At 43.9% G+C, this 18,565-nt stretch overlaps 1 protein-coding gene across 6 annotated transcripts in view; it reads left to right on the top strand.

The window, feature by feature from the left end:
• LOC119963931 (fibroblast growth factor receptor 3-like) overlaps positions 1–18,565 on the top strand; it is a 254,152-nt gene that overhangs the window by 213,985 nt on the left and 21,602 nt on the right. For 2 of the 6 annotated variants that reach the window (XM_038793355.1, XM_038793354.1), the window contains exons 12-18: positions 2,291–2,481; positions 7,077–7,227; positions 13,478–13,665; positions 15,469–15,617; positions 15,723–15,844; positions 17,031–17,141; positions 18,120–18,310. In XM_038793355.1, coding sequence (XP_038649283.1) covers positions 2,291–2,481; positions 7,077–7,227; positions 13,478–13,665; positions 15,469–15,617; positions 15,723–15,844; positions 17,031–17,141; positions 18,120–18,310 — 1,103 coding nt within the window. Of the gene's footprint in view, positions 1–2,290; positions 2,482–7,076; positions 7,228–7,991; positions 8,137–13,477; positions 13,666–15,468; positions 15,618–15,722; positions 15,845–17,030; positions 17,142–18,119; positions 18,311–18,565 lie in introns of all 6 variants that reach the window. The other 4 variants (XM_038793358.1, XM_038793357.1, XM_038793360.1 and 1 more) reach the window with 4 other exon arrangements.

Below are 18,565 nucleotides of genomic sequence, written 5' to 3' on the forward strand. Positions count from 1 at the left end.
TCTCCCTATCTGTGACTTACTCCGTTCTTGGCTTGTGCCAAGTGAGTTGATATCAGGCAGGGCTCAGGCCTGCATTGAGGAATCCAAAATCATCCAGGGCTCTTACTCCTGATTGCTACACAGCGACCACTGTAGATGTGGCCATTTACTGAGGGCAGGTGGGATCATAAACGGGTGAGATGGTTGGTTAGGCTGCAAGGACGTAAAACCAGGGTTTTCTGATTGGCATAGTTCAATGCCAGTGGTGATCGAATTAAAAACAAAAGGGCTATAACGGCATTAATGTGAGGGAAATTGGAAAATCCAAGCTTCAGTGTCGAAGCATTCACCTGTTGGACAGGGATGTGTCAGCGGGTGACAACTGACATCTATGGAACACGACCCTGGGATTCAGTGATTGGCTAAGAAGAAGTGGGTGAAGAATATGATCATGGAAGCCAGTCTTTAACATTTTTTTCCTCCCAGTTCACGAACATCATTGTGTAACAACACTGAGAGAGTACCTTCAGTGCCCACTTTGTGTATCCAGGATTTAGGCCAGTCCTTTTTGTACTCGTTTATGGGATGTGGGCCTTGCTGGCAAGTCCCACCCCTAATAGCCCTTGAGACAGTGGTGGTGAGCCTTTTATCAAATGAGTCACCAAGGGGGCAAGCCTTATTTTTTTTTTTTAGCTGTTTTTTTTCCCTTTTTAAAAATAAATTTAGAGAAGCCAATTATTTTTCTTTTCCAATTAAGGAGCAATTTAGCATGACCAACCACCTAACCAGCATATCTTTGGGTTGTGGGGGTGAAACCCATGCAGACACGGGGGGAATGTATAGCTGTTTTTTTTTACTGATATGCCCATTCAGCCTCTCATTAGTATGGCCCATGAGACTCCTCTATTACCACCAAACCCGCCAGACAGAATAGTTATTCTAAACTTCATACAAATACATCAAACTTTGCTTTCAAAAAGAAAGAGCAAGACCTCATTGTAAAAATAATAGGCCATCATTTGTATCATATATAAGGCCCTCGTACTAACACCAGGAGCTGGACTCTGTCCCAAAAACCTCCCAGCCCCCTAATCTATTATTCCTGACATAGCTTGAGTAAAGATTACAATTCCCGTGTGAATAGTGAGAAGGATATTGTGTGGTTAGACACTGTAAAAGCTGATTTGCAACATAGGTATTTAAATGGGAATTAATATTTGAGCTGAACTTCACAGTTGCTGAGTTGCAATGGTATGAGATATAATTAATTGCATTTTTAATTCAAGGTCACCTTTGTTGATGTGATAACCCATTCCCACTCAGTGTTTGCAGCAGATGTTCAAAAGGTTGGGCACCCCCCCCCCCCCCCCCCCCCCCCCCCCCCCAATCAATTGCTTCATTATCTCCTGCCAGGAGTAGACTTGCTTTTGCTGGGTCTTGCCTCCGTTGAGCTCCACGGTAGCACCATTCCAACTGTGCAGATGACACTCCGTAGCATTGGTTTATTCTGTTTAGTGCTGCGGTTCAGGACAAGATCCTGAACCTATGGTGCATCGATGTACGTGCCATTGGTAACACGTGACTACAGCCACACTCTATATTTGTACCCTTGCTTTGCTTGTCCCTCTCGCTGCCTCAACACAATGTACCTAGATGAAAGCAGACATCTCTGGATCTGAGGGATAAGCTCCATGCAGACTCAGTGTCTGAGGAATGGCGGTGGCAGATTTTGAAGGAACAGAAGGCCACCAAGCCAGAGTGGTTTTGGAAAAGGTGGTGATTAAAAGGGATGGTGCCAGCAGAGAGATTGTCACACATGGAAATTAAAATCATGCAAAACACAGCTGAGAAGAATGAATTATCTGCTCTAAGCATGTATAAAACACTGTTGCAATGACTGATATTAATTAGATCAATAGCCTGGTGTTCGGTCGAGCAAGGAAAATATTCACAAGAATTTCATTCTCTTAAAATTTACCTGTATTTAGTTGTCTTCCTCGAGACCTCCTGGATTGGGTAGAGTTTATAGTATAACAATGTAACGTGTGAATGGAATAGGCCAGATGCATCAACTGGCATTTCTAATTCTATACTCCTAATAAAGCTGCCAGTAGTATTCATGTGGTTGACTCCTCCAGTACTCTCTTGGCCTGCATCATCTTTCTTTTTCCTCACTCTTCTGGCAACTTAATTCAAACGCTGATAATCTTGTACCTTACAGAATAATAATAATAACTGTTTTATCACTAATTCCAAAATGAAGTTGTGGACATTGCTTTGTTTTCATCTGAAATGTTTTCTTCATTTTTAGAAAGGTCTCCACATCGGCCTATTCTTCAGGCAGGGCTGCCTGCAAACCAGTCAGTGGTTGTAGGCAGCGATGTAGAATTCCATTGCAAGGTCTTCAGCGACGCACAGCCGCACATCCAGTGGCTTAAACATGTGGAAGTCAACGGCAGCAAACTGGGACCAGATGGAGCTCCATACGTCATTGTGCTGAAAGTAAGTAGCAGAATTGTTGAGCAGTGCAACAGATAAACTTGGCAATCAATAATCCCACCTGGGATCTCAGTGGCATTCACATGCACAAAAGAGAAAATGTAATTCTTACACACAAATATTCAAGGACTCTACAATTACTTGCGTTTCTATGGCACCTTTAACAGAGAAAAACATCCCAAAATGCTTCATTGGAACATGAACAGACAAAAGCTAAAGAGGAGATATGATGATAATTGAATAAAGATAGGGGAGGGACAAAGAAGGAGAACATAAACTAATGAAATGAAAAATGAAATGAAAATTGCTTATTGTCACAAGCAGGCTTCAAATGAAGTTACTGTGAAAAGCCCCTAGTCGCCACATTCCGGTGCCTGTTCGGGGAATTGAACCGTGCTGCTGGCCTGCCCTGGTCTGCTTTAAAAGGCAGCTATTTAGCTCTGTGCTAAACCAGATGTTACTGCATCCTACTGAATTTTACTTCCACTAAGGCTTTGTCTCTGACATGGTGTCAGTGATCATCGATCTGAGTGAGATGTTTACTGACCGTACTGCCTGACTTTGCAACATTCAGTCTGCCTGCACAAATGTTATTTTGTTTTTAAATTGCCCAGAGTCCTGCCCAGCCCAGCTTGAAAAGCTGGATGCACACTGGGGGTTACAGTGGGACCTTGATTCTTAAACCCTTATTCTATTAACGCAAACTGCAAGAAATACTTTAAGCCTCTGTTTGTCCACGATTGCTTGAGGTGGTCAGAGAAATGCTTGTGCCTGTGGATTCAGTGCAGCCACTTTGAGCTGCTGTGTTGGTTAAAGTTCCCCTTAAATCTGGAATCAGAGAAGGTAAAAGCATGGGATGTGAGGGGGGCATTGCAGAATGTGTGTGGAATGTGCACAGTGAGCACAAAGAGGATTTTCAAATAGGCACAGGGCAAACAATAACATCCCATGGATTTAAAGCCCTGCCCGGAATGAAGGGGCATTGGCCTGGAACTAAACTGCTTTCTCTTTCAGAGAAGTCAAAAGGGATAAGAAAATAACGGTCTCTAGTAAAAACAGGACTGAAATAAAAGTTTAGTGTGGCACGTCATCCTGAGGTTTTGGGGCGGCAGGTCATTTCGAACTTCATCTGGTCTCTGGTCCTCTGACCATAAGCACCTTATTTTTAGGAAGCAGCCCAATAGATTGACAATTCTCATTCCCCAAGCAAGGAAAGTCTTTGCAAGGAAAGCAAGGTCTGTTGATCATGCTTTTGGTTGCACACCCTGAGGACTGGTTTCAGCTGCATGGATCCTAAATGATGTAACAATGTATTGTTGTGTTATATAATAGCACAGAGTAATATTATCATAGTTGTGGGTAGCCATCTTGCCTCAGAGTCAGAACATGGTGGGTACAAATCCGACTCCAGATGCTTGAGCACAAAATCTAGGCTGATGCTGCATTGTAGTACTGGGCGGAATGGTGCGTTGGAATTTCAACGGTGCCGTCTTTCAGATGGGACATTAAACCGAGGTCTTGTCAGCCCTCTAAGGTAGATTCAAAAGTTTCCATGGGGCTAATCTGAGAAGAACTAGAGAATTCTGAACAATATTTATCCCTCCACCAACAACACTAAAGTGGATTATTGGTTTATTATCACACTGCTGGTTATGAGACCTGGCTGTGTACAGATTGGCTGCCACATTTTCTACACTGCAGTAGCAACATAAATTTAACCATGTACCTCTTTAGCCGTAAAGCCCTTTGGATGTCTTGGGATCGTGAGAGGTGCTATATAAATGCAAGTTCTTTTATATGTTTGATACTTAATTTAAGCTTCATCATGAGTGTGGTCTCAGCAAAAGTGACTATGAAACTGACAGATTGGTATAAAAATCCCACCTGCCACCCTTATCCAGCCCTGGTCGATATGTGATTCCAATTTCACAGCAACTTGATTCATATGATTGATTCATCTTTGCCCTCTGAAAGTGGCATCAAGCCATCGCCTCCTCAGGGATGGGCAATAATCTTTTTTCATTATTAGTGTCACAAGTAGGCTTGTATTAACACTGCAAATAAGTTACTATAAAAATCCCCTAGTCTCCACACTCTGGCGCCTATTCGGGTACACTGAGGGAGAATTCAGAATGCCCAATTCACCTGACAAGCACGTCTTTGGGGACTTGTGGGAGGAAACCAGAGCACCCAGAGGAAACCCACGCAGACACGGAGAGAACATGCAGACTCCGCACGGACAGTCACCCAAGCCAGGAATCGAACCCGGGTCCCTGGCACTGTGAAGCAACAGTGCTCACCAATGTGCCACCATAATTGTCATCTTGTCAGGGCAATCACATGCTGAGACTGAATTTTTAAAAATTATGTTAACTGGAAAGCTGTGGTTTCCTATCCGATTGCTGCGGCCTCCCATCTAGTGGCTCAGAGGCAGTGGAACTGCTGAATGGGTCTGAACTGAGAAGTTCCTGCAAACAATTGGCTTTCCCCAGTAATCAACTAAGTAGTATTCTCTCTGGAGTTGGTCATTCCCAATCTAACTAATGAAAATAGTCTAGGCGGGGAGATAGTCATGGGGAGGGGCTACAGCATGGGGGCAGGGAAGCCCTGGAAAGTGCAACACCTGCTCTTCTCTTGCCTGGAGGGACTCGCTTGATGTTGTAAAGACTTGTTTATAGAATGTGGTAGACGGCAATAGAAACAGAGCTCATGTTAAAACACAGCATTTTCCCCGTCCACCCCATGCTTTACACAACACACTGCCCACTGAGTAAATAATCTGAATACTTTTATAAATCATGAAGCATTAAAGTAACATGACCACTCTGAGAGTTTATTAAATGTTTTTGTGCAATGTCAGCCATGTCACTCACTTTGTATCTATGGGAAATATGTTTTGTGCTCTTTAAAAATGAATATTATTTACCTTTGCCACCTCAGGAAAAAGCATCAAAGTTCATAAAACCATAGGATGATTTTTTTAAAAAGTCGCCATTGTCCCAAATGACCATCGGCTGCTTTCCCCTTTGCTGACAGGTGGTGATTTAACCTGAGGATCACCACACCTCAGGTGAGGGGTAAGGTTGAGAATAACCTCAGCTGGTACGGGAATTCAACCCGAGCTGCTGGCCTCGCTCTGCATGATGAAGAAGCTCATGTCTAATCAACAGAGCTAAACCGCCCAGCCATAGGATGAACTCTATTGGTGGAAAATGTGGCAGCTTCTGGAAAATTAACATTCTGCAAAGATACCCAGCATGTGCGACAGAGTTCCATATGGCTCAATTGTCCAGACATAGAACATTTTTGGCTGTTGGGCCAATTTATGGATCTCGTAACCTTCTGTTTGTGTGCAGTGAGAGAGAATTCAGAATGTCCAAATCACCCGACAGGCATGACTTTCAGGACTTGTGGGAGGGAACTGAGGCACCCGGACCCACGCAGACTCGGGGAGAAAGTGTAGACTCCGCACAGATGTGACCCAAACCTGGGATCGAACCCGGGTCCCTGGCGCTGTGAGGCAGCAGTGATAACCACTGTGCCGCCCATTGTTTATGGGTTTCACTTGCATCAAAATTTTATACTGAAATTTACTCCCTTCAATGGCATTACCTGGGCAGGAAAATGAACTGTAGGTGTTCACACCCTTGTGCTTTAGGGATTTCTTTGTGGGTGGGATCGTCCATCAGACTTCTCAGTAGAAACCCACCCTTAATCTACACGTTCTCCCTTCAGCCGAGACATCTCGTTAAATGTCGCAACCACTGTCTCAACCACAGTACCATCTAGGACTGAAGTGAGTCTCTTTGGTGTAATTTGAATTCAGCCCTAGGATTAAAGGAATGACATATTTGTTTCAAACAGAAAAATGAGTAAATGCCCGGGTTTTTTCCCTCCGTAATTAAGGATCCATTAATAAATGCTCTGTACGGTATAAATTCTGAGAATGTCCATCCGGGAGAATATTGTTCATTAGAGATTCCAAAAATTATGAAATTGGACCAGAATATCCCACAAGAAGAAATAATCTTCTATTATAATTGTTATAATCTTTGATCAATGCAAGGCGGAACCTCCAGGCAGGATGCCTGTTAAACTGTGTTTACCCTGGAAGGACTGAAGTGGTATACAGCTCACCTGCCTTCCTTGCTGTGAACAGATAGTCCCTGTGCTGTGGTGGGCAAGGAGCCAAAATAGCCCACCCCCTCACATCAGCCCACAAAGGGAAAGAGGGAAATAATCCGGTGGGGTTTTCAACTCTTCTTACCAAATAATAAAGTTCTGTTACACACATATCATTCTAAAAAATTATTTCATGAGATCTGGGCATCACTGGCTAAGACAGCATTCATTGCCCATCTCTAATTACCCTTGAGAAGATGGTGTGTGGTTTAGAGGGAAATGTGTAGCTAACGATGGGACAAATAAACCAAGGGGGAAAAAATAGGTTAATTGCTGAGTTTGTTTTTAATTAGCCATATCCTGCCACTCCTTCCAGTGGTCCCAGTCGGGAATGTCTACTGCTACCATTGGCTGTAGCCGTGCCGTGGAGCTGCATCTGAACCTACTGATCTGTTCTGTGTGATCTATTCTTGCAGTCGTGGATAAGTAATACCGCTGAAGCGGACGATAAACTCATTCTTTACAATGTGACAGAACAGGATGCGGGCGAGTATCTGTGTAGAGCCACCAATTTCGTTGGCACGGCTGAAAAGCTGCACTGGCTGTATGTCAACAAACCGAAACCAGGTAAACGCAAAACTCTGTCCCAGGCCTCAAATCCCCAAGTGTGACCTTTAACCCCCATCCACCCTTCCCCGGCCATCAATGCCAGCCCAATATGGAGCAACAAAATCCCTTGTATGTTACTGAACTCAACTGCTGCAGGCTGCCAACCCATTCGCCAGTAACCTTTTCTCTTCTGCTACTCATTGGAATAAAACCCCACCCTGCTGCCCCTTGCTGTGGAAAAAATTGCTACAATACAGAGGATTGCATTCCATATTTCGCTCTTCCTATTGTTAACCCCTTTTCCTCTCACTAGTACTAATCGCATTGAATAACCATTTGCTGCCCTTAACTGATTCACTGCTGTTTTATTTAATAGTGCTGCCTTTCTTCTTTGCTCCCTTTTCCTCTTCCATCTAATGTGACTCTCTCTGAAAAAATAATCCTTTTTTTAAACCTAACTTTGAAGCAATCCAGCATATTGTGGATCAATTCTTTTCCCTTCCTTCAATTTCAAACACTTGTTTTTGCTCTTGCATGCCTAATAGTGGGACAGAGAGAGTGAGAGCCTGGTGAAGGGAACTCTTGACTAATGTGCAGGTTGCAGAGGTAGGAATGTCTATCACGTTGCACCATTCTGGAGCAGGATGGAACCTTCTACATGTGCTGGAACCTGCTTTCAGGTCTGTGGTGTGCAGGGACTTTAACTGAGGTGCTATGGTCAAACCTTACCTTATTGTCTCCTCTCCATTTTCTTCTATCCTGTTTGGTGTCTTTTTTTGTAGACTGCTGGTATTAACACAACGGATAAGGAAATAGAAATTCTGTACTTGCGAAATGTTACTTTTGAGGATGCAGGGGAGTATACCTGTTTGGCTGGTAATTCTATTGGGTATTCGCATCACTCTGCATGGTTGTCCGTTCTGCCAGGTATTTCTGCACTTTCAAATTCTCTCTTGTGATTATTGTGTAATGTTTCTTTCATCAAAATGGGAAGACTGTTCTGCATTTTGTTCTTTTAATCACGCCTAATTTAAACAGGAAGTCTCAACATCAGTATCCATTTTTTGTTAAATACTTCCCAATTCTATCCGTTAAAGTTCTCCCCCCCCCCCCCCCCCCCCCCCTCACCCGCCCCACCCCTCCAAAGACATCCGCACTTAAACTGGTGAGTGTCAGGCTATTCAACCTGCAGTGAAGGTGAGCAACAGCCAAGGCTGAATTCTCTTCCATTCGCTCTTCCCTGGGATAAGGAGGTTGAGACCAATTATACTGCTGGTGTCTGCCGATCTTCCACAGCTCATGTTGAACGTTTCAGTACACTGGGGATTCAACCTGGGTACTTCATGATGGACACAGCCTAGCTCTTTCTCACACACACAGGCAGTGCCCGTTCTAGAAAAAACATTTTAAAAATTGTTGATCATCTAGGATTTTTATTTCGCATTTGTGTGTGTTTGTCTGTTCGCTCCCTCTAAATTTAAATCAATTGGTCAGTGGAAGCTGACATTATATGCGAATCCCAATGATAGGATAAATCAATCTTATGTTGTGACATACTGAAACGATGGACTTGCTGAGACACCCACGATCAGTAATTATATCTCCATTAATGTTTCTTCCTCAGCTGAACGTCCGTCTGTACAGTCTAAAGCTTAGATCCTGGTAGGGATCCATCCTCCTGAGCTGAGTAAATGATAATCTTGTCTTGGGATATGAGGAGAAAGCATCATCCCAATAAGTTTATTTGGCTCATTTTCAATGTTGGGCGGACCAATTCCTCCCAGGCGGGTTTCCTGTTCACTACTTGGACATACATTTTTGAAGGGAAAGGATACAGATGGTGAAAATTTCTGTTTGAATGCAAAGTGATGGAAAAAATTATGCTTCTCAAGCGCAATGATTTTGCCAGCTTGTTTTCAATAATTAATACCTGACACTACATAATAACACGAAGGCCACCCATGCCTGTCAGAATATGAACTAAAACTCCAGCATTTCAGTTGGGTTACAAGTGGAGGTCAAATTAAATACAGTAATGCAATCAATTCATAAACCAGACTCGTTCACCAATTACTGTGTGGTTTTCACGACCGTGAAATTGAGGGACACCTTAACATGAAGAGAGCCTCTTCATAGTCCAGAAGTACCCAAGACACGGATGTGATATGAAGTTAATAAAATGAAACATTTTGTATATTTATTCACCAAGAAATGGATATACTATAGCGAAAGTAGCTGGGCAGTCAGCTGATGTTTCGCACAAAGCTTTTGTTTTGTTGTTTCAAGTGGATAATAAAACTATAGAAAGGTTACGGCACAGAAAGAGGTAATTCAGCACATGTCTGCACCAGCCAAGAAAGAGAAAAAGATATTAGCCGCTCAGTTTAGTCCCATTTTCCAGCACCTGGACAATAGCCTTGCAGGTTGCAGAACTTCAGATGCAGATTTAAATGCGTTGCGTTACTGCCTCAACCATCAACTTTGGCAGTGAATTCTCGACACCCACCACCCTCTGGATGAAAAAGCTTTTCCTCAGGATCCTGTTAATCCACCCACCAATATCCTGAAATCTGTGGCCACTGGTAATTAACCCCTCAGCTTGGGGGAACACGTTTTTCCTGTCCAGGCCCCTCATAATTTTATACACCTCAATTAGGTCAGCCCTTAGCCTCCTCTGTTCTAAGGAAAACAACCTTAGTCTATCCAATCTCTTCTCACAGCTGCAATTTTCATACCCCGGCAACATTCTTGTAAATCTCCTCTGCACTCTCTCCGGAACAATTATGTCCTTCCCGTAATGTGACCACAACTGTCCAGAAAATTGCAGGTATGGCCTAACCAGCATTTTATACAGTTCCATCATTATATCCCTGCTTGTGTATTCAATACCTTGCCCAGTAAAGGAAAGCATTCCATGTGCTTTCTTGTCCACCTGTCCTGCCTCCCTCACGGACATGGCCATGCGCTCAAATATCTCTCACTTTCTCAATCCCTCTCAATATCTCCTGTTTATTGAATATTCCCTTGCTTTGTTTTCCCGCCCCAAATGCAATGTCTCAATTTTCCAGATTGAATTCCATTCACCATTTCACTGCCCTCTCAACCAAACCATTGATATCATTATGGAGTTGACAGCTAGCCTGTTCATATCACTACACGGCCAATTTTGCCCCAATCATGCCACCCACATTTAAGTCTTAAACATTAATATATGCAATACACAGCAAGTGCCCACCACTGACCCCTGCGGAACACCACTGGAAACTGTTTTCCATTCGATAAAACATCCATCGACTGTTACTCTTTGTTTCCTGTCACTGAACAGGTTTAGATCCAACCTGGCTCCTTCCCCTATCTCCCATGAGATCTCACTTATCTGACCAGTCTACCAAGTGGGCCTTTATCAAATGCCTTACTGAAATCCATGTGGACAATGTCCCCATATCAATCCTCTTTGTTATCTCCTAAAAAAAAAAATTAAATTAAGTTAGTGAGACATAATCTTCCCCTCAAACCCATGCTGACTATCCCTGATCAATCCATTTCTATCCAAGTGACAGTTTATCCTGTTTCTCAGAAGTTTCCAATAATGTGCCCTCCGCTGAAGTCAGACTGACCAGTCTATAGTTTTCTGCCCTTTCCCTCACACTCTGTTTAAATAATCTGGAAACAGTTGAATAGGAGGATGGAAAATGGAGGTCCCACAATAAATGTGACCTTTTATCTGAATATTTGTGAAAACCTTTCACAGTTCACTGAAATGAGATGAATAGCAAGAGCCTACAGGCTCGCCTGCACTCAGCCCAGCATAAATATTTGATCATAAATAAACAAACATTGCTGTAGCCTATTTGAACATTTCTTTTGTTTATAAATTTAGAGTACCCAATTATGTTTTTTTGCCAATTGAGGGACAATTTAGCATGTCCAATTCACCTACCCTGCACATCTTTGGGTTATGGGGGTGAAACCCACACAGACACGGGGAGAATGTGCAAACTCCACACAGTAACCCGAGGCCAGGATTGGAACCTGTGTCCTCAGCACCGTAGGCAGCAGAGCTAACCACTGCGCCACTGTGCCGACCCCGTTTGAACATTTCTAATGGGATTTTAATTTGAAAATGCTCCCAAGTCCCTCACGGTACTGTTTTTGGCATATCTGAGAACCGTCACCAAGAGTGCAGGCAATGGTGGTGCTGATCCTTCAGACACGGTGCCAGGCCCCTGGCCTAAACCTGGGTACACATTTTATGTGAAGAACAGCGTATTCTTCAGATAAGAAGCTTTCTGATTTAAAAAAATTATAATCAATAATATTAACATAGATGGAATAATCTGTTATATATCTTAATATGTATTATGCAATACATTTGGTTGTTAAACTAATTGGTATTTGGACATGTGCTTCAGGTGGCTGAATTTCACATGTGCTGTGCTCAGTTTCACCAGGAGATGGTGCGACTCTTTACCACTCGAACATTCCGATTCCATACTCAGCCCATTCTTTCAGCCTCTGGGGTCACTTGGAGGTGTCACAAAGTATCACAAATGTTCAAAATTAAAGGGAGAACTTTTCACATATCGTTTATTTATCCCGGGTACTATTTTTACCGCTAACATTTTGCTGTTCTAATTTAAGTCTTGTCACATTATTAACAGATAGGTTCCATTCAGTTAAACATATTAGTGTTTTAATGGTTTGTCCATTTTGTTTCCTATCTGTCATTGAGTCCATAGAATCCCTACAGTGCAGAAGGAGGCCATTCAACCCATTGAGTCTGCACCGACCCTCCGATAGAGCACCCTACCTAGGCACACTCCTCCCTATCCCCATAACCTTGCTCATTGATCATGGCCAGTCCACCTAACCTGCACGACTTTGGACTGGAAGGAAGCCGGAGCACCTGGAGGAAACCCACGCAGGCACAGGAAGAGCATGCAAACTCCACACAGACACCGAAGGCTAGAATCGAACCTGGGTCCCTGGCTCTGTGAGGTGGCAGTGCTAACCACTGTGCAGCCCTATCTGAGCCCCCTCATAATTTTGTACATCTCAATCTGATTCCCCCCCCCCCCCCCCCCCCCCCCCCCTCCGCCACTGCCTTTCTTTCCTCATCACTTCTCTCCCTCCTCTCCTGAAGCCTTTCATTCTTTTTTTTTAAATTCCAATTGAGGGGCAATTTAATGCAGCCAACCCACCTACCCTGGACACCTTTGGGTTGTGGGGTTGAGACCCACGCAGACCACGGGGAGAATATGCAAACGCCACATGGACAGTGACCCGGGGCTGGGATCGAACCCGGGTCCTCGGCGCTGTGAGGCAGCAGTGCTAACCACAGCGGCGCCTCTCATTTCATTCACTGTTGATGTACATTTCCACAGGCTGTGCTCATGACCGCTCCAGTACTTCGCTAAAGCAGCAACTGAGCCTGATCCTATCCATATCCAACATCACAGTAACATGCTTCCAGCAGAAGTTCTGCATTGCATTAACAGCAACCTGTAGCAAGTTTGGGTCCTTGGCAGATTTTTCTTCCCTGACCCAAAGGCATTCCCAATTGTGACATCCTGTGACTTCCCAGCTCAGCAGCAGAATATCTGATCTGGGGACCATCCAGTTCTGATGAGAGTGCAAACTCCTTGTGCTTAGTGAAAATCTGATTTGTTTCTTTACGCCAGCAAATCGTGTCTGCTGTGCAGCTGGCTCTGAGCCACATATACCAGTTTTACTTTCCCATTAGATGCTGAATTAGCTGACATCTACCATGATAGTGGTATGGCTGAACCTACTGTCGGCATTTTAATTAAAGGAAGAGTCCAGGGTTCCCAGGCCTGATCATTGTACCAGAGTGGGTGAATGTTGAATGAAATCCACCACAGTTAATGTACACTGGTAATACACAAATAATATCCACTGGATGAGGGACTAGATGATGACCAACACTGTGAGGCTGTGTCCCAGCAAGATATTGATGGAAAAGCAAGAATACTGGGAGGAGAGCTAATTGGAAAGAAGGATAAAAATCCTAGATTTGTGGAACAGGATTTTAATTCCTTGAATCCATTTGTGTCTATTGCTTTGGCTAAGTGACTACAAAGGCATTGTACTTTTGAATAGTTATTGTCGGAATACGTTGTGTGTTTAAAGAAACAAATCACAAAAAATAAATTGAACTCTTCTATTTCTGACCGAGCATTATCTGTTGGCACACACAAGTCGCAATGCCCTGTATTTTAACTTGTTTCTCACAATATTTTCCCTGCAGCAGAAGACTTGGTGAAGGAGGATGATTCTGGCTCGGTCTATGCTGACATCCTCATCTATGTGACGGGTTGTGTCCTTATCATACTGACTGTTATTATAGTAATCATGTGCAGAATGAGAACATCCTCAAAGAAAACCCTCAACCCACCACCAGTACAGAAACTTTCCAAGTTCCCGCTGAAAAGACAGGTAACAGAAAGTAGATACAAGAGTTTAGAGCTTTTATGAACCAGCTTTTCTTAATACAATTTTTGTTTTCTTGATTTTTTGCATAACTCTTGCTCCCTCCAAAAAATGTTTCACTTCTAACCTTGATTACGTTTCAATTGGATCAAGGAAAATTCATGTCTGTCATTTTACTATACCCCCGTCCCAGCACCACACGGATGGGATGCCTCCAGGGCGGTTGTGGGCGCAATTTGAAAATAATGTTCCTGGATTGTATGTCCTTCTTCTGGCTCCTTGGAAACACACTGCAATTTTGAAAGAGATGGGACCAGCAACCTGATCATCTCTAATTAACTGGCCACTAAACTCATTGAAGAGCTTGTTAATGGATTGGAGTGGTTAGGTGGATTGGTTATGCTAAAATTGCCCTTAGTGTCCCAAGATGTGAAGGTTAGGTGGGGTGTTACAGTGATAGGGCAGGGGATTGGGCCTGAGCTGCTCTTTGAGAGAGTCACCGAAGACTTGATGGACCAAATGACCTCTTGCACTGTCGGGATTTTATGGTTCTATGACAGAAGGAAATTTTCAAAGATGCGGAGAGGAAGAACAAAAGGTCTGCGACATGTTAGTGCAAAACTGTCAGGAGCACTGTGCAGAGCCATTATGGGAGAGCCAAAGTTGCTATTGCTTGAGCAGAGCTGACTAAGTACTGGATCAGTGAGTGTTTGGACACTTGTCTGCACCGTGTGTGTGTTGGCCTCCTGCCTCTGGCAATCTGCAAAGCAGTGACAGACCCAATCATGGCTTCTGTCTGCTTTTGAGCATTGCGTCATAGAGTCGATTCTTGCCTCCAGGCAGCAGCCAACGACATAATTGGGCACCAAACTCACCTCTGGCCCAGTTAGGGTCTTTGCATGTCAAAATAGCATTCCAAGTCAGGACTGAGAAATTATCCATGTCATTGAAAATCCAGCCCGCAGTGAAAACTGGATCGGGTCTGGGTGTCACGTTCACACAGTCCAATAGCCTGCAGGATGTCATCTGCTACCTCGTGGATGATATCATTTCCGAGGTGAATAAAGCCTGTGGGATTCTCCCAGTGAGCAGTTGTTCAGCCCTGGTCTGAGGGAGTGGAAAAACAGTTGATGAAGAGGTGTCTATGCGGGTGATAGTTTTGGTTGGATGATTTTCTCTATCATTAGGTGCTGACCTTCTCTCAGAGGGCTGAGAGTCTCTGGGACTCTCTCAAAAGGCTGTGGAAGCAGAGTCTTGGAATATTTTTAAGGCTGAGCTACATAGTTTCTTGATTAACAATTGGTGAAAGGTTTTCGATGGTAGGCAAGAAAATGGGGTTGAAGTTGCATTCGCATCAGCTATGATCTCATTGAATGGTGGAGCAGGCTCGAGGGACCAAGTCGCCTACTCTTGCTCCTAATTCGTATGTTAGAACTCTTGCTCTTAAGGTTTTGCTGACCGATGAAATATGTATTTCTAATATCTGTTGATGTATTTCTAATATCTGTGGAGCAGACTGAGACACAAGCTCCTAGCTCAACCTGTAAGAGAACCAGGACTTCATTCTGCGCAACAGAATAAACAAAACTTGCTTGACATATTTACTAGTCTCCATTCCCGAATGGAATCCAGTATTGGAAGAATGCCAAGTAATAATATAAACAATTGAACATGGCTTTGGTTGGTATAATATCCCTAAATTTGTTTTTTAGTTACTTGTCTGACCTCACTTCCCTCCTCCTGTTTAAGTTTAGATTTGCCATTAATTTGTGGGGGTTGGTAACATATTTGAATTATTTTTCACTCAAGCAGGTGTCCTTGGAGTCAAACTCCTCCATGAACTCCAACACGCCACTTGTGAGAATTGCCCGCCTCTCCTCCAGCGATTCGCCAATGTTGGCTAATGTCTCCGAGTTGGAACTCCCGGCTGATCCTAAGTGGGAGTTTCAACGGCCAAGGTAAATTTTACTTGCCGACTGTACTACTATACAATGGCTAGCTTGATGGCATTCTTCACAGTCGCTTTCTTTCCACCGTTTATCCTTATCTTTTCTGTCGCCTAGACTGACTCTGGGCAAACCACTTGGTGAGGGATGTTTCGGACAAGTTGTCATGGCAGAGGCTATTGGGATCGAGAAAGACAAGCCCAACAAACCCATCACTGTCGCTGTTAAGATGCTGAAAGGTAAGAACAGGCAGGCTGGTACCCGCTTCACCCGTGTCATTATGTTACACTGATATGGATTGGGAAGACCATTTTCAATTTTTGTTTTATAAATTTAGAATACACAATTATTTTTTATCCAATTAATGGGCAATTTAGTGTGGCCAATCCACCCACCCTGCACGGTAGCATTGTGGATAGCACAATCGCTTCACAGCTCCAGGGTCCCAGGTTCGATTCCGGCTTGGGTCACTGTCTGTGCGGAGTCTGCACATCCTCCCCGCATGTGCGTGTGTTTCCTCCGGGTGCTCCGGTTTCCTCCCACAGTCCAAAGATGTGCAAGTTAGGTGGATTGGACATGATAAATTGCCCTTAGTGTCCAAAATTGCCCTTAGTGTTGGGTGGGGTTACTGGGTTATGGGGATAGGGTGGAGGTGTTAACCCTGGGTAGGGTGCTCTTTCCAGGAGCTGGTGCAGACTCGATGGGCCGAATGGCCTCCTTCTGCACTGTAAATTCTATGATCTTTGGGTTGTGAGGGTGAAACCCATGCAGACACGGGGAGGATCTGCAACACAGACAGTGGGCCGGAGTCGTACCCGTGTCCTCAGCGCCACTATGCCACCCTTTGGGAAGACCATTGTCTAGATTCATAGAACAGGCTATGCCCATCGTCTCTCGCAAGTTATCACATGTTGCAGATCTAAATGATTCAGAAACGTATGGCCAGAAATTATAAGTTGAGGCACATGGTGCAATATTCCTTGCAGCTGCTGCATATATCCAGCCTGAAAGCATTCGTTCATGGCATGTGGGAGTTGCAGGCTATGCCAGCATTTATTGCCCATTCCTAATTGCCCTTGAAGGACAGTTGAGGGTCAACCACATTGCTATGGGTCTGGAATCACATGTAGGCCAGACCAGATAAGGACGGCAGATTTTCTTCCCTAAGGAACATTAGTGAACCAGATAGGATCATTATACTTTTAATTCAAATCAAATTTCACCATCTGTAGTGGCGGGATTTGAAACTGGGGCCCCCAGAGCATTACTCTGAGGCTCTTGTTTACTTGTCCAGTGACAATACCACTACGCCACTGCCTCCCTATACTGCAACGAGCAGTGAGGCTGGACCTGTGATGTTCTTCTATGTGTTTTGCCATCTTGGTGCTTTTAAGTAGTTGCAGTTTATGCTCTCTGTCCTTACAGACGATGCCACTGACAAAGACCTGTCTGATCTTGTGTCAGAAATGGAAATGATGAAGATGATTGGAAAACATAAAAATATTATTAATTTGCTCGGAGCCTGCACACAGGATGGTGAGTGCTAACAGTGTTTGTGGTGAGTGACAAAGTGCATGGACGCCAGGTAGGGTGGAGGGCTGAGACTTTGAAGTTACTTTCCTCACATCTTGAATTCAGCTATTTCTACTGTAGATTGTACAAACTGGCGCGATTTTTATAACAAATTGTTCATGGGAGGTGGGCGTCGCTGGCCGGGCCAGCATTTATTGCCCATCCCTAAGAGCATTGAAGAGTCTACCACATGGCTGTGGATCTGAAATCACACGTAGGCCAGACCAGGTATGGATGACAGATTTCCTTCCCCGAAGGACTTTAGTGAACCAGATGGGTTTTTACGACAAATAGACAATAGGTTCATGGTCACCTTTTAGATTTTTCATTCCATATTTTTATTGAATTCAAATTTCACCATTGCCATAACGGGATTCGAATCCGGGTCCCCAGAGCATGATTACTAGTCCACCACAAAATGGGTGGATTGTTATGGGGAGCTGGTGGTGTAGTGGTATTGTGACTGGATTAGTAAACCAGAGATCCAGAGTAATGCTCTGGGGTCCCAGGTTCAAATCCACCACTGCAGATGGTGAAATTTGAATTCAATAAAAATCTGGAATTAAGAGCCTAATGATGAAACCATTGTCAATCGTTGTAAAAACCCCATCTGGTTCACTACCATCCTTTAGGAAAGGAAATCTGTCGTTGTTACCTAGTCTGGCCTGTGGTGACCTGGTGACTCCAGATCCTCAGCAATGTGGTTGACTCGAGGGCAATTAGGGATGGGCAACAAATGCTGGCCCAGCCTGCAATGCCCATGAACGAATTAAAAAAAACTTGCTGTCTTGTTGTTCAGCCTGTAATCCTGAACAAAGAGGCACAATTAAAGCTACACTCGTACCTCTATGACTGATGGGTTTTGGCACTCATTCAGCTCATCCTTTTGTTGTCCTGTGATATGTCTGCAACATAATAAAGCGGCATTTCATTCCCATTCAGGTCCACTCTACGTCATTGTTGAATATGCATCAAAAGGCAACTTGCGGGAATACCTAAAAGCACGGCGGCCTCCTGGAATGGATTATTCCTTTGACACATGCAAGGTGCCAGACGAGCAGTTAACTTTCAAGGACCTTGTGTCTTGTGCCTACCAGGTTGCACGTGGCATGGAGTACCTCGCTTCTCAAAAGGTGAATACTTTTACCCCCCACCATTTTCCTTTACCAGCAGTGGTAGAAATGGCATAGGAATACAGAATATCTACAGTACAGAAAGAAGCAGGCCATTCAGCCCACCATGTCTGTGCCGATCGCAAAAGAGCTATCCATTCTAAATCCACAATCGAGCACTTGGACTGTAGCCTCGCAAGAAATAACACTTCCAAGAGATTTTTTTTAAATGCAAAGATGTTGAATCAGTTCTGTGAGCAGTAGCAGGCCTTGGCC

The sequence above is a fragment of the Scyliorhinus canicula genome, chromosome 3 (genome assembly GCF_902713615.1).
Source record: "Scyliorhinus canicula chromosome 3, sScyCan1.1, whole genome shotgun sequence".
Taxonomy (NCBI): Eukaryota; Metazoa; Chordata; class Chondrichthyes; order Carcharhiniformes; family Scyliorhinidae; genus Scyliorhinus; species Scyliorhinus canicula.